The 13,049-nt window shown below is 55.6% G+C and overlaps 1 protein-coding gene across 2 annotated transcripts; it reads right to left on the bottom strand.

Moving 5' to 3' along the window:
* Window positions 1–2,799: 2,799 nt before the first annotated feature.
* Window positions 2,800–11,252, bottom strand: Nes (nestin). Of its 2 annotated transcripts, XM_023713711.1 has the most exons (6): window positions 10,302–11,252; window positions 9,144–9,268; window positions 7,707–7,780; window positions 6,179–7,455; window positions 4,298–6,139; window positions 2,800–4,264 (listed from the first exon to the last, which is right to left on the bottom strand). In XM_023713711.1, exons 1-6 carry the CDS (start codon window positions 11,082–11,084, stop codon window positions 3,248–3,250), a joined length of 5,118 nt encoding a protein of 1,705 aa, XP_023569479.1. In that variant the 5' UTR covers window positions 11,085–11,252; the 3' UTR covers window positions 2,800–3,247. The 2 variants fall into 2 exon arrangements, with proteins under 2 accessions (XP_023569479.1, XP_023569478.1); XM_023713710.1 differs by having other exon boundaries at window positions 4,298–7,455.
* Between the last annotated feature and the right edge of the window lie 1,797 nt (window positions 11,253–13,049).

Here is a 13,049-nt window from a genome sequence, read left to right as displayed (position 1 = left end):
AAAAAAAAAAACTGTTGGAAAATTGCAGTCACTCCTCTTATCACAACCAGGAATGTCCCTGTCCTTGGACAACCTTCATTCCTCTTTCTGCATGGGAGGTTTGTCACTTTCAAGGACACCACATCTACTCTGCGTCCACTTTAAGAACATCCTGAGCCTGGGCTTGTGACATAGGTCTGTAACTCTAGCACTCTGGGAAACTGAGACAGGAGCATCGCATGTTTGAGCTCAAGCCTGGACAACATAATGAGATCCTGTCTCAGTATTTAAAAAATAAAAAGGTCTTGGGATGTACCTCAGCACAAAGGCTCTGGGATCAATCCCCAGTACCATAATAGGGTTTTAAAATTTTTTTTTAAAGTCCTCCTGTCGGGCTGGTGAGATGGCTCAGTGGTCTAAAGTACCTACTTAGAGCAAGCTTAGCAAAGCACAGGGACCGCTGTTTGGTCCCCCAGCACCACATGCCAGCCAGCCCCGCCCCCTGGTGGGCTGAGCTGGCCACACACACACATACACAAAAATAAATAAATAAATAAATTTAAAAAAAAAAAAAAAAGTCCTCCTGTCTGTCTAATTCACATCCCTCCCTGTTTAGGATTACTGACTACTGACTACAAGGCCTGTTGGGGTAGCACTGTAGCGGGCGTGGCTCTGTGTGGAAGCAGGAAGGTCAGCAGCACAGAGAATGACCACTTGGCTCAGCCTCCGTCCTCGGCCTTGGCCCAAGCCGGTGCCCAAGGCCTGGGTGCTTCCATCCCATTAAAGGAGCCAGGAATGGGCCTTACTGGCCCAGAAGCCTCGAAGCCTAGCAGGATCAGAAAGGGCCTTGTTAGCAGTGAATACGAGAAGGCAGAGGCTTGGGCTGCCGGAAGGGTCGGGCCGGACAGATAGACTCTGGACCCCAAGGGGAGGGTGGGTGTGAGACGGGCGTAGGTGCTCTGGAAACAAGTGTGGAGCCAGAGGGGCCTGAGTTCATCCTCAGTTTAACCCACCTCCGCCCACAGAGAGAAACATCCTCCTCCTGGCTGCTGGGGAACAGGGGACATAAAGTAATCTTTTCCTATGTTAGGGACCACAGTACCTGACTGTGGGTCTGTGGTCCGAGCACTGGACAGGAGGGTTTTTTTTTGTTTTGTTTTGTTTATTTGTGTGTGTGTGTGTGTGTGTGTGGCCAGCCCACCAGGGGACGGGGCTGGCTGGCATGTGGTGCTGGGGGATTGAACCGTGGTCCCTGTGCTTTGCTAAGCTTGTTCTTAGTAGGTGCTTTAGACCACTGAGCCATCTCACCAGCTCCTGGACAGGAGTTTTTGAATCGCTGTTTGCTCTCTGGCCTTGCAAGAGCTCACGTGCAAGGCCTCCTGAGACGAGATAGTATCTGTACAAAATGTAGGCACTGAGGGGAAGGACTTTTAACTTCTGCTTCTCCTGACTAATAAAAGTGGGCAACACCGAGAGATCAGAGTCAGTTCTCTAGAGACAAATTCCTTCCCACCCCCCCCCTTATGCCAAAAAGATACTGTCTTTGTCCTTATTCCCCACCTTCCCCCCTCAGGTAGCCACCATCAGTCCCCAGTGTAGAGCACAGCTTGGTGGCCCTTCCCACCACTGTTTGTTTAGGTGTCCCCAGCTCCTTCTCCCTGCACAGCTACAGAGGAGTGGTTTCCATTTGCTTATCCTCAATTCAAGACCTTCAGGCCCTACCTCCCGCAGGGTCACCTAGGCCCTTGCGCTTCAGAGGGACCCCAGACCTCCTGGAAAGTGAGGGTGGGAGAAAAGGGGAGAGGGAGGCTCAAACACAGGGATCTCCTCACTGCAAGCTCTCACCTATCACCTCCCTTGTTCTTCTCTTTCCTGGCCTATTTCAGCCATAAGGAAGGTCTTACTGCAGATCTACGGCAGTCCTAGACATAATGATGGTGAAACTTTTAGAGACCAGGGCCCAAGCTGCAACCCCAAACCCACTTATTGCAAGGTGCCAACACTGCAGTTAAACCTGAATATGGATACATACTTTAACAACTTTTGTCTTAAAATCAACAGGAATGCCACAGGTTCACCAGTACAGTCTCAAGGGGCCAAAGATTCCCCTTGCCTCTCCTGCTGTTATTATCCTAGAAGGACCCAACTCACCTGGCCCACCCTCTCTCCCAGTGATTAAATGGCAAACGGAGGGCTGGAGCGGTAGCTCAGCCGACTAAGGGCCTGCTTAGGCAAGCGCAGGGTCCGGGACTTGATCCCTGGCACCGTGTGCTGCACTGGCCCTGCCCCTGCCCCTGCCCCAGACACACTGATCCGGCCATGGAGACCTGGCATGGTGGTGCATGCCTGTAATCCGGGTGCTGGGAAGGCTGAAAACAAGTGGATCACTATGAGTCTGAGCTGCATAGTGAGACTCTGTACCAAATACAGTAAGTAAATAAATAAATGCTGACCAGAGGCCACACAGCAGACCCCTCTCTGACCTGCACCCTACACTGATCCAGCCAGTCATCACAAGTCAGACAACTGTTTGGGTCTGGGGACAAGGGAGCTTATTATGCTGGCGACACTGGGAAGGGCATGGGAGGGTGGGGTGGGTGGCCCAAAGCCTAGCCCCTGTAATCAGTGCTGTAGGCAGATGATGAAGGACCTAGTTTCTGGCCCTTCCGCAGGCACCGTGGTCACCTGGACTGCCCCCCTCCTCCCCCGTCTGCCTTTGTCCCTTTTTGGTGTCCCAGGGGCAGCCCCTCCCACACCATTCCAGCCTGAAGAGGGTCTTGAATCTGAGTGCAGGAGGAAGAGTCCAGACTTCTGTAGGCAAAGGCATGACTTTATTCAAGCGTGGATGAACCAGATGGAGCCACACATGGCCGAGACAAGGGGGTCAGGACACAGGTGCAGCCCTCATCTACATTAGCCACAGGCCAGACTTCCCCAAAGGCAGACCTCCCCCCCAGAGAGAACACTGCCCACACCTTTCCCAGGGATGGGGTGCAGAGAAAAGAGGGCCTAGCACTACAGGGGTTCCATCACATTAGCCTCTGGGCTGATGAAAGCAGGTTGTCCCCAGGCAGAGCTCAAGGTTTTGTTCCCAGAGTCTCCAATCTTGGAATAGCTCCTTTGCCACATGCCACTCCACTTTAGTGGGCCAAGCCTCTCCTTCTCAGATGAAACCGTGGACCAAGAGATCATGTTAAGCGTGCCAACCCCACAGACAGGGTAGTCTTGGGGACAACCTCTCCCAGATCATGTTGTCTAGGAGCTTACTCTAGTCTTCCCCGGAGGACCAGGAGTCTCCATCTCCCTCCCTCGGAGTGAACTTCAGGAACTGGCTTGGGCCCAGGTGCAGAGGGGCCCCTGCCCAAGGGGTCTTCAGAGCAACCCCCTCCTCTATCTGTGAGATCTCTCGGTCCCCATCTGGAGGCTCCGGGGCTCCGTGTCCCCCTCCCTTGGACTGCTGTAGCCCATTCACCACCCTCCCATTTGTGTGCTCTGACTCCTCCTCCAAGTTGGGGCCCCCATTGACACTGTGGGCATCCCCTAGACCTGTGTCCTCCACCCCAGATGGGGTCTCCAAAGGACCAGGGACTTGGTTCTTCTCCCAGGCAGCAGAGTCAGACTCCTCTGAGCCAGAAGGCTCAGCACTGTCCTGGGACTCAGCCTCTGGGGCAGTCACAGGGTCACCAGCCATAGCACCCTGTAAGCCATCGTCCCAGGGGACATTGATGCTCAGGGAGTCGGGTGCTAATAGGTCCCCTCTCTGAGAGCTACTCAGGGCCTGCAGGCTTCCCACAGAGGACCCTGGCCCCCACCGTGGAGCCCCTGGCTCTATCCCCTTCTCTTCCTCATCCTCTGCCTCCTCCCCACTCTCTTCATCCGCAAACCCATCAGACTCTCCATCTCGATCCCAGACTGCCGGCTCCAGCAGTTGAGCCATCTGGCCTAGAGGTTCTGCCACCTTCCTGGGAGCCCCAGGAAGAAAAGAAGCCTCTGTCTCCAAGTCCTCAAATTCATCTGATAGGTCAGAGTCCTGGCCACGATCCCCTTCCCCATCCTCCTCTTCTTTCTCTTCCTCTCCCTCCTCCTCCTCTGAGTCTGGGCCCTGGACACCAGTCTCCCAGCCCTCCTTTCTGGCCTCCCCCTGAGGAGAGGGCCTCTGCTCTCCCACCACATCCCAGCCAGGGGATGAGGGGGACCTGAGGTACAGGCCCAGGGGAGTGGAGTCAGGAAGGGTTTCTCCAAGTTCATCCGCCTCGCTCTCCGCTCTGCTCTCCTCCTCCTCCTCCTTCTCCTCCTCCTCCCCCTCCTCCTCCTCCTCCTCCTCCTGGAGGTCCTCAGGAATCTTCTCAGGATCAAACTCCTCCTGCTCACCCTTCACCTTTCCAAGGTCTTCAGCCCTCCTTGGGAGCCCCCAGCCGGCCTCCTGGTCCCCCTCATTCTGGTACTGGGGACCTGAGGAGTCTTCCGGGATTGGGGTGGGTGCATGGGGTTCAGTAGGCCCCAGCACTGGCTGTGTACCTGGACAATCACCTGACCCCTTGGGTTTGGGCTGAGGGGCATCAGTGTGGGACACCTCTTCTGTTCCCACAGGGGCCTCAGGCTCTGATTCCTCTAGGCCCTTGGGAGGCTCCCCAAGGTCCCTGCTGCTGCCAGGCAAGTTGGGGAGTGGGGCCTCCACTTGATGCTGCCCAGACCCCTCCAAGTCCTCAGCACTCTCTGCCTCCAGATTGTCCTCTCCTGGGGGTGGCTGCACTGCCTCCTCCAGAGCAGCACGCACCAGGTCCTCCCGGTCCTCCAGCCCTCCTACCTCCTGCTCCAGTTCCATCATGGCTTCTGTAGCAGACTGGCCCTTGGCTGTCTCTGACCCCCAGGCAACATCTAGAGAGGCTTGGCCTCCGCCTAGGCCCTCATCCTCATCTTCCTGCTGGGGCTCCATCACATCTGTCATTCCCTGGGAAGCTCTGAGGCCTGGGGCCCCCACCTGTTCTGCTGGCCCTTCAAGGTCCTGGGGGTCCTCAGTGCCACCCTGCCCGCTGGCTCCCTCAGCTGGGGCCCTCTGCTCTTTGGGCTCAGGGCTCCCTGTGCCCCAGGCCTCTGCTGCTGAATTCCCACCCTGCTCCCTCACACCTGGCTCTGCCTCACCCTTATCCCCCACCTCCTCCCTCCTAGGTGGGGCTTCCTGACCCAGACCTTGGTCTCCCATGGCCACATCTTCACACCTCTGCTGATTTTCAGACAGAGGCAGCTCCTGTGCATCTTCTTCTGGAGACCTCAGTAACTCTTGATTCTCTTCCTTCAACAGGCTCCCTCCCTTTTCCAGATCTGTGTGATCTTCCTTCCCTGCCTCCTCTGGAGATCTCAAGTTTTCTAGGTTCCACTCACCAGAAGATTTCAGTGTTTCTTGATTCTCCTTTTCTTGGAGACTTGGAACCCCTTGGTTCTCTTCCACAGACTCCAGTGTTTCCTGAATTTCCTTTTCTAATGGTTTCACTGTCTCCCTATTCCTTTCTTCTAGAGGCCATAGTGACTCTTGAACTTCTAGAGATTTTAGCATTTCCAGGTCCTCTTCTGCAGATATTAGTGGCTCTAGGTTCTGTGTGTCTGAAGGTCTCACTGCCTCTGTACTGTCACCTTTCAGGGACTTCAATAACTCCTGATGCTCTTTTTCAAGAGACCCAACTATGTCTTGTTCATTTCTAAGAGATTCCAGTGGCTCTAGATTCACCTTTTCTGACAGTCTCAATGTCATCTGACCTTCTCCCCTGAGAGCCCTCAGTGATTGTTGAGTCTCTTTTTCAAGAATTTTCAGTGTCTCTTGGTTTTCCTCTAGAGATCTCAGTTGCTCTTGATCCTCTTTTTCTAGAAGTCTCTTAGTCTTTTGATCCTTTTCTTCCAGAGACCCTAATGGCTCCAGATTCTCTTCTTCTAGAGGTCTCATGGTCTCCTGATCTCCTAGAGACCCCAGTGATTCCTGATTCTCTTTTTCTGGAGTTCTCACAGTCTGTGCCTCTTCCTCTTCTAGAGATCTCAGGGGCTCCTGGGTCTCTCTTTCTAGAGGTCCCATAGTCTTCTCCTCTTCCTCTTCTAGAGACCTCAGAGTCTCCTGGTTCTGTTGTTCTAGAACTCTCACACCCCTTTGGTCTACCGCTTCTAAAGACCTTAGAGATTCCTGATCCTTTTTTTCTAGAGTTTTCACAAATGTCTCATCCTCTTCCTCAGCAGACTTCAGTAACTCCTGCTTCTCTTTTTCTAAAGATCTCACAGTCACTTCATTCTCTTCTAAAGAGGTCAGTGGCTCCTGATTATCTTTAAGGGTCTCCTGGGTCTCATCTTCAAAAGACTTCAGGGACTCCCAATTCTCTGTTGGTAGAGATTTCCATATCTCCTGGTCCTCTGCTTCTTGAGATTTCAGTGGCTTTTGGGTCTCCTTTTTAAGAGTTCTCAATGACTCTTCCAAGTTCTCCTCTTCTACAGATCTCACTAATTCTTTATTTCCCTTGCCTGGAAATAAAACAGTCTCGAGTTTGCCTTCAAGAGATGTCATTAGTTCTTGGTTCTCCCTTTCCAAGGATTGCAATATCTGTGAGTCCTCTTTTCCTACAGACTTGGGTAGTTCAATGACTTCCTTTTCTAGAGGTTTCTCCGCTTCTATGTCATTGTCTTCTAAAGACTTCAATCCTTCTTGATTTTCTTCTTCTAGACTTTTTAGTGTTTCTCGGTTCTCTTCCTCTAAAGACTTCAGAGATTCCCGATCTTCTTTCTCTCGGGTCTCATGACTCTGGTTCTCCAGGGGCATCAGTGGCTGCTGAATCTCCTCTCCTAGAGGCTTCTGGGTTTCTTCTACAGGATCCTGGGAGTCCTGGACTTTCTTCACATCCAGGTCCTCTCCTTGCCATGTTTGCTGCTGCAAGTTGCTCACTACTTGGACCTCTATGGCTGTTTCTTTCTCTACCAGTCCCCACATTTGCCCTTTTCCTTCCTCCTGCAATGTGCTAGGTGCTCCAGGCCCACTGGGATCTCCATCTTTTGCCTCTAAACTGGGCTGGTCAGGGCTGAGGGGTGGGGCCAAGGGGGCCTGGTCCTCAAGGAACTGACCTGGACTGGCCTCCTGCTGCTTGCCGCCAGGCTCCTCTGGTCCTGGGAGGATGCTGGTACTGACTGCTGCTGCCTGGGCTTCAGCCCACAGTGGTTCTGGAGTCTGTTGTCTCCCGCCCTGTTGTGGGAGCAGGGAGCAAGGGCCATCCTGGGCTCTGACCTCTGCATTTGCAGCAGGGCAGGGAGCCTGAGGAGTGGGTGGGATAGGGGTGCTGGCTAAGGTGGGGGTATGGGCTTGGAGGAGTCCCTGGCTCTTCAGAAACATGGGCACAGGTGTCTGGAGGGTGTTAGGCAAGGGGGAGGGGAGGGAAGTTGGGCTGAGGACAGGTCTCAGATGCTGGCCCTCTGGGGTCCCAGGGAAATGCAGCTCCAGCTTGGGGTCTGGAAAGGCAGAGAAGAAGAAACAATGTTAGTGGTGCTTCCTACATTTGCTTGGGGTGGGGGGCCGGGCAGCACTCACTTCTGGCACGTGTCCAGAGGTGCTGGCCTGGGTCCCCACAGCCCAGGCTGAGAGTGTGCTCAGCACTGTTGAGGACCAAGGCTTTAAGGCTTAGATTGGTGCTTCTCAGGAAAGGTCTGCTGGTAGAGCAAAGAAGAGTAGAGTTTCAGGGGCACTTGGCCCTTCCTCTTACCCTGGAAGCTGAGAAAAGCCTTGGAACTGCCACCAGGTGTCTGCAGACGGGAGTTCTCAGCCTCTAGAAGGGTCCTGGGGAGGAGAGAGGACAGCTGGGTCAGCCCTCTGCCCAGGGCCAGCAGGGGCGAGCTCAGTGCCTCACCACACATCTTACCCCTCGAGGCTCCCTCTGCACTTCTACCGATCACACAAAGCCACATCCGAGCTGAAATCACAGTCACATAGCCACAGACATCACACAAAGTCACACGCACATGTGGAACCTCACAGACACACCGCATTTCCCACGCAGTCAGATGCATTGCCCTCCAACGCCCACAGACTCAGGCTGCTCTCCTCCCCCACCCAGGCCAATGACCTCATCCTCGGGTGGGGGGTCGATTCTCATGCTAATCACTGCCTTTGTCCGCACAGCCATCTGGAGGGTCTGAGAAGGGGGGCTTCTCAGGGAAGTGGGAATTTCTCAGGCTGTTCCCATGGGATAGGCTCCCTCCACTTCCCCCCAGAGCTGGTGACAGACAAAAGCAAATGAATTCAGCCCCCTCTCCAAATCCTTTTCATGCCACACAACGCAGTGATGACATTCCTCAAGACCTGTCCAGTGCCTCCTCTCCTCCCTCTGTGGTTTGGCTGGGTTATCACCCTGTCTGGGAGACCCAACAAGGCACAGCCCCTTGTTTCTGTACCTCTTCCACCTTTTCCACTGGAGTGTTAGGGAGGACCTAACAGCAGGTCCTGCTGCAGCCCTGTCTGCGGCTTGGCGTACTGGGCCCTTGAAGTTGAAGAGCCCCTTCTTTGGGCTCTGTTGCTGGATACTCAGCCCATCGGACCAGTGTCCAAGAAGAGAGAGGACTTTGCTGAGGCCACATGGCCAGTGAGAAACAGCGGGAAAGGCAGTCAATGAGCTGGCAGAGCGAAAAAGCCATTAAATCTGGAAAGGAGTCTGGGCTCAAGATGTCAGGCGAGGAAGGGCTGTACAAGTCATAAAATCCAGCTCTTCTTCCAGACAGTGCTGTGGCCAGGCCAGGTGGCAAGTCACCCATGGTCATCACCCCCGGGTGTGTGCACACACAGGCTGCAAGTTCTCAGTGCCTTGGGGGAAGGTACAGACACTATGTGTGATATGTGTGTAGCCCTCTCCTGAGACTGCTCCACTCCATGTTGTCACCGCCCCTTGCAGGGCTTCCTGGAAAGGAAAACCTTCTCTGATCATGAAGCCAAGGGGAAACAGGTGGGGACAGATTATATGTGTTCTTGCGTAGAAGTGACCAGCTCAGAGTCACAAAACCTAGTGGTGGCAGAGCTGTGAGCACCTGTGCCTCTGGGCCCCTTCAGCCTCAGAGCCTCTACACCTGTGTGTGTGTGTGTGTGTGTGTGTGTGTGTGTGTGTGTGTGTGTACACGTGTTTGACGGCTAGGCTGGCTTCATGCCATACCTGTACGTGGCCACCTCCAGGCTGAGGGACATCTTGAGGTGTGCCAGCTGCTGCCGGCCTTCCAGGACTTGGGCGATCTGGCTCTGCAGTCCCTGCTTCTCCTGCTCCAGGGCCTCCACGGCCAGCTGCAGAGCAAGCCAAATGGTCAGTGGAGTCCTGGGGGGAGGGGGGAACCCTTGGGGCCAGGCAGTACCTCCTGTTTCTTACTGACTTGTCCGTAGGACAAGCTAGGCCCCTCTTCCTGGACTCCTCCCTGCCCAGGGAGCCTCTGCAGGGCCCCCAGATGAGAACAGGGGCCCCCCAGCCCTCTCCCACGCTGTCTGGCTGCTCCTGGGGATGCTGATTAAACAGTCACACATGCTGCTGAGAATTCAGCTCCCACAGGAAGGGGGAGACAAGGGAGGAAGGGAGATGGGTTACAGAAAGGAGGAGAAAGTAGACGCAGAAGGAAAAACGATTAATCAAGAGCCAGGAAGCCAAACAGCCCTGTCCCTTCCTTGTCTCCTCACACCCCCCTTTTAGCCCCCCCCCCCAAGTTCTGGAATCTTTCTCTAAGGAGAAGAGTGAGGAGGAGCCTCAGCAAGACCTCTGTCTGGCCCTGTCAGGAAGCTATTTTCTCAGCTGTTGGGTCACATCTGCGCAGTGTGAAGTGGAACAGCTGTCCCGGGCCTCTGAAATATGCCCCAAAGAGTGGGAAGCCATGACCTGGGATAGGGGCTGGAGGCCATTCATCTAGATCCCTGGCTCCCCCAGCCAGCTGGTAGGGACTTGGAGTAGCCAAGAGATGAAGGACCATGCGCTGGGCAGTTCTGAGTGACAGAAAGCCTAGGGAGGGCCAGGACCTTCACAGGACAGGCAGGTGCAAGAGCATCAGAGGCTGCACATACAGGGCTGTGCCCCCATCCTGCCCACCTGCCCTGGACCAAGTGTGAAAGTCCAGGGCTTAGGTGGTAGTTCTTTCTTTTCTTTTCTTTCTTTCTTTTTTTTTGTGGAACCGGAGATTGAACTCAGGTCCTTGCGCTTGCCAAGGAAGCACTTATTCCACTGAGCTATCTCCCCGTCCAGGTGGTAAGTTCTGGGCAGTGGCTCATGAGCTGAAAGTCCTTTCCCAGAAAGCCTCCTGGTGCTCTATTGCACCCAAGTCTGACAAGTCCTCACCTGAAACTTTTCGGTGGCCCGTAGCCGCTCTTGCCAGCGGCCCTCCAGCCTCTGCTCCAACGCAGCCCTGTGCTGCTGGAGGCCGCCGCGCTCGGCACGGAGCTGCTGCAGCTCCAGGCGACCTTCTCTGGCGCCCTGCATCGCACGCCCCAGCCGCTCGCGGGCCTGGCCCAGCGACGTCTCCAGGTGCGCCACGCGCTCCTGGTAGCCACGCACAGCCCCGCGCCACGCCTCGCCCAGCCGCTGGGCCAGCTCCTCCACCTCGGGGGCTGGCGCTGGGGGCCCGCGCGGGAACGCGGGGCGGCGGGGGGCGCAGGCCACCTGTGCATGCAGACCGGCGCGCTCTTCCTCGTGCGCCGCGCGCAGCGCCTCCAGCTCGCGCTCCAGTTCCGCCGCCTGCGCGCTCAGCCAGTCCTGGGCGCGTTGCTCGGCCTCCACCGCGCGCCGGCTGCGTGCAGCCTCCTCGACCGAGCGTTCCCGGGCGGTCCGTAGCTGCTGGTACCGGCCCGCCACACCCTCCAGCTCGTCCGCCAGACTGTCGCGCTGCACCTCGGCCGCATGCTTCTCCCGCCAGCGCTGATCCACGAGGGCGCGCAGAGCAGCCAGTTCACCGTCGGCTCCCGCCCGCCAAGAGGCGTCGCGGGACTGTGCCCGGAGGCCCCCGAGCTCCGCGCTGAGCTGCGCGTTCTGCTCCTCCAGAGCCTTCACTCGGGTCAGGTAGGCCTCCAGACGCCGGTTGAGCTCCCACAGCTGGAAGGACTCCTCCCCCACGCAGCCGTCCATGCTGCTGGTCGGATCACCAAGGGCGGATGGAAGCCGCGCACCGGGCGAAAGCAGAGGCGCTTAGAACTCTGCCGCAGAGAAGAGACCTGAGGGGACAATGACTGGGCGGAGCGGCCGAGCTTCTGAGCCCGGTCCGAGCGAGGCTATTCATACTCCCGCCGCCCGGGCGGCTAGGGGCGGGCCCAGGCTTAACCCCTTAGAGCCGGGGAAGGACCAGCTCCTTTCCTGGGTCCCCAGCGGTCAGGCCAGCTGAACCAGGGAAAGGCCTAGAACTCGCTAAACCGAAGGATGCAGCCAGGCGTAGCAGCGCAGCACGTCTGTGACCTCGGCATTCAAGAGGGTCAGGCAGAAGGGTCAAAAGTTGGAGCCCAAGGGCCAGGGAGATAGTTCAGTAGAATAAGCACTTGCCTGGCAAGTGCAAGGGCCTGAGTTCAATCCCGGATTCTGACACACACACACACACACACACACACACACACACACACACACTCACACACACAAGTTGACGCCCAGACTAGGCAATTTAGGGAAACCCTAAGGTGGTGGTGATGAGCTCCGAAAGTAGCTCACTATGAAGTCCCTGCATTCAGTTCTCCAGTACTGAAAGAAAGCAGGCTAAATTAGGTGGTTTTGTGTAACTGAGACTCACAGCACTGCACACACAAGTCCAGTATGCTTGCTTGCTTGCTTTCTGTACTGAATTATCAAGCTCTGGACCTTGCACTTGCCAGGCAGGTGCCCATGTCGCTCAGCTGTCTCCCCAGCCCTGAACTTAGCTTTCCCATCCACAAATGGGAGGGATGCAAGCCACTGGCTTTGCTATAAATAGCGAATGCGTGGACTGAAGGGGCAGCCCAGCAGGGACAGTAGGAGAGACTCTACCTAGAAGGTGGGAATGAGAAGGTAGGAGACCCATTGCGCTCACCGGCCTGGCCTTCCCCAGGACAGGGTGGGGGAAGATGGCCCAAGCCCATGGAGACCCCATCTCTCCTCCACCCTTCCCATCCTCCTCCTTGTAACAAGGAGCTCCCTGTGCTCCCCAGGAAACACTCCCACACCAGGCTGCAGCGCAGCAGTAGAGGGTTTGTTCACCTTGATGCTGGCCTGGGGCTCAACACCACCTTCCCATCCCTCTAAAAGCCAATCTAGTTCTCCAAGGCCACAAAAGGGTGCCACACCCATCCATGTGAGGAATGGGGGTAGATAACGCCCCCTGGTGGTGAGCAAGTGGTCCAGGAGAGGAAGTCTGTGAGAAGAGAAGCCAAGCCTTTTCCTTCAGGACAGGACCCCATTGCCTTAGTTGCCTATTTGTATTTTGAGCCAGGGTCTGGTCCTCTGCTCAGGTAGGATGCCACCCACCAAAGACAGTGGGAGCAGCCTCCCAAGGAAAGGGCTCACTGTTCACCTGCCTCCTGGGCCTCCCTGACCCAGGGAAAGGGGCCGGAAGAGAGAGCCACACTAGCAGGAACTGGCCTGTGGGCTGCAAGGGTTCCAAGGAAGGAACCTCCATGCACAGGCCGCTTGACATTACCACCCCAGGGAGCTCTATCTGGGGGCTACAGATATAGTGCACCCACCCTACCCTCTGCAGAGGAGGAAGCTCCAGAGGAGCAGGAGGTGGAACAGAGCATTTCTCCCCCCAGGGTGGGTCCCTTGATCTGGGCCAAGCTTAGCAAGTAAGGAAGAACTTTTTATTGGGGTTGGAAATTGAAGATTTATTTACTGTTATAGTGCTGGGGATGCAATGCAGGGCCTTATGCATGCTAAGTGCCCCCGCTACTACTGAAGTACACAATAAGTTCAAGGCCAGCCTAAACTACATGAGACCCTGTCTCAAGAAACCAAAAATAAATAAATAAATATTAGGTCAATTGAATGAAATAGGACCACTGAACAAAATACATTAATGGGGCTGGTGAGATGGCCCAGTGGTCTAAAGCACCTACTTAGAACAAGCTAAGCTAA

This window comes from Octodon degus, unplaced genomic scaffold, assembly GCF_000260255.1.
Source record: "Octodon degus isolate 3935 unplaced genomic scaffold, OctDeg1.0 scaffold00032, whole genome shotgun sequence".
Classification (NCBI taxonomy): domain Eukaryota; kingdom Metazoa; phylum Chordata; class Mammalia; order Rodentia; family Octodontidae; genus Octodon; species Octodon degus.
This window is presented reverse-complemented; position numbering and strand designations above follow the sequence as displayed.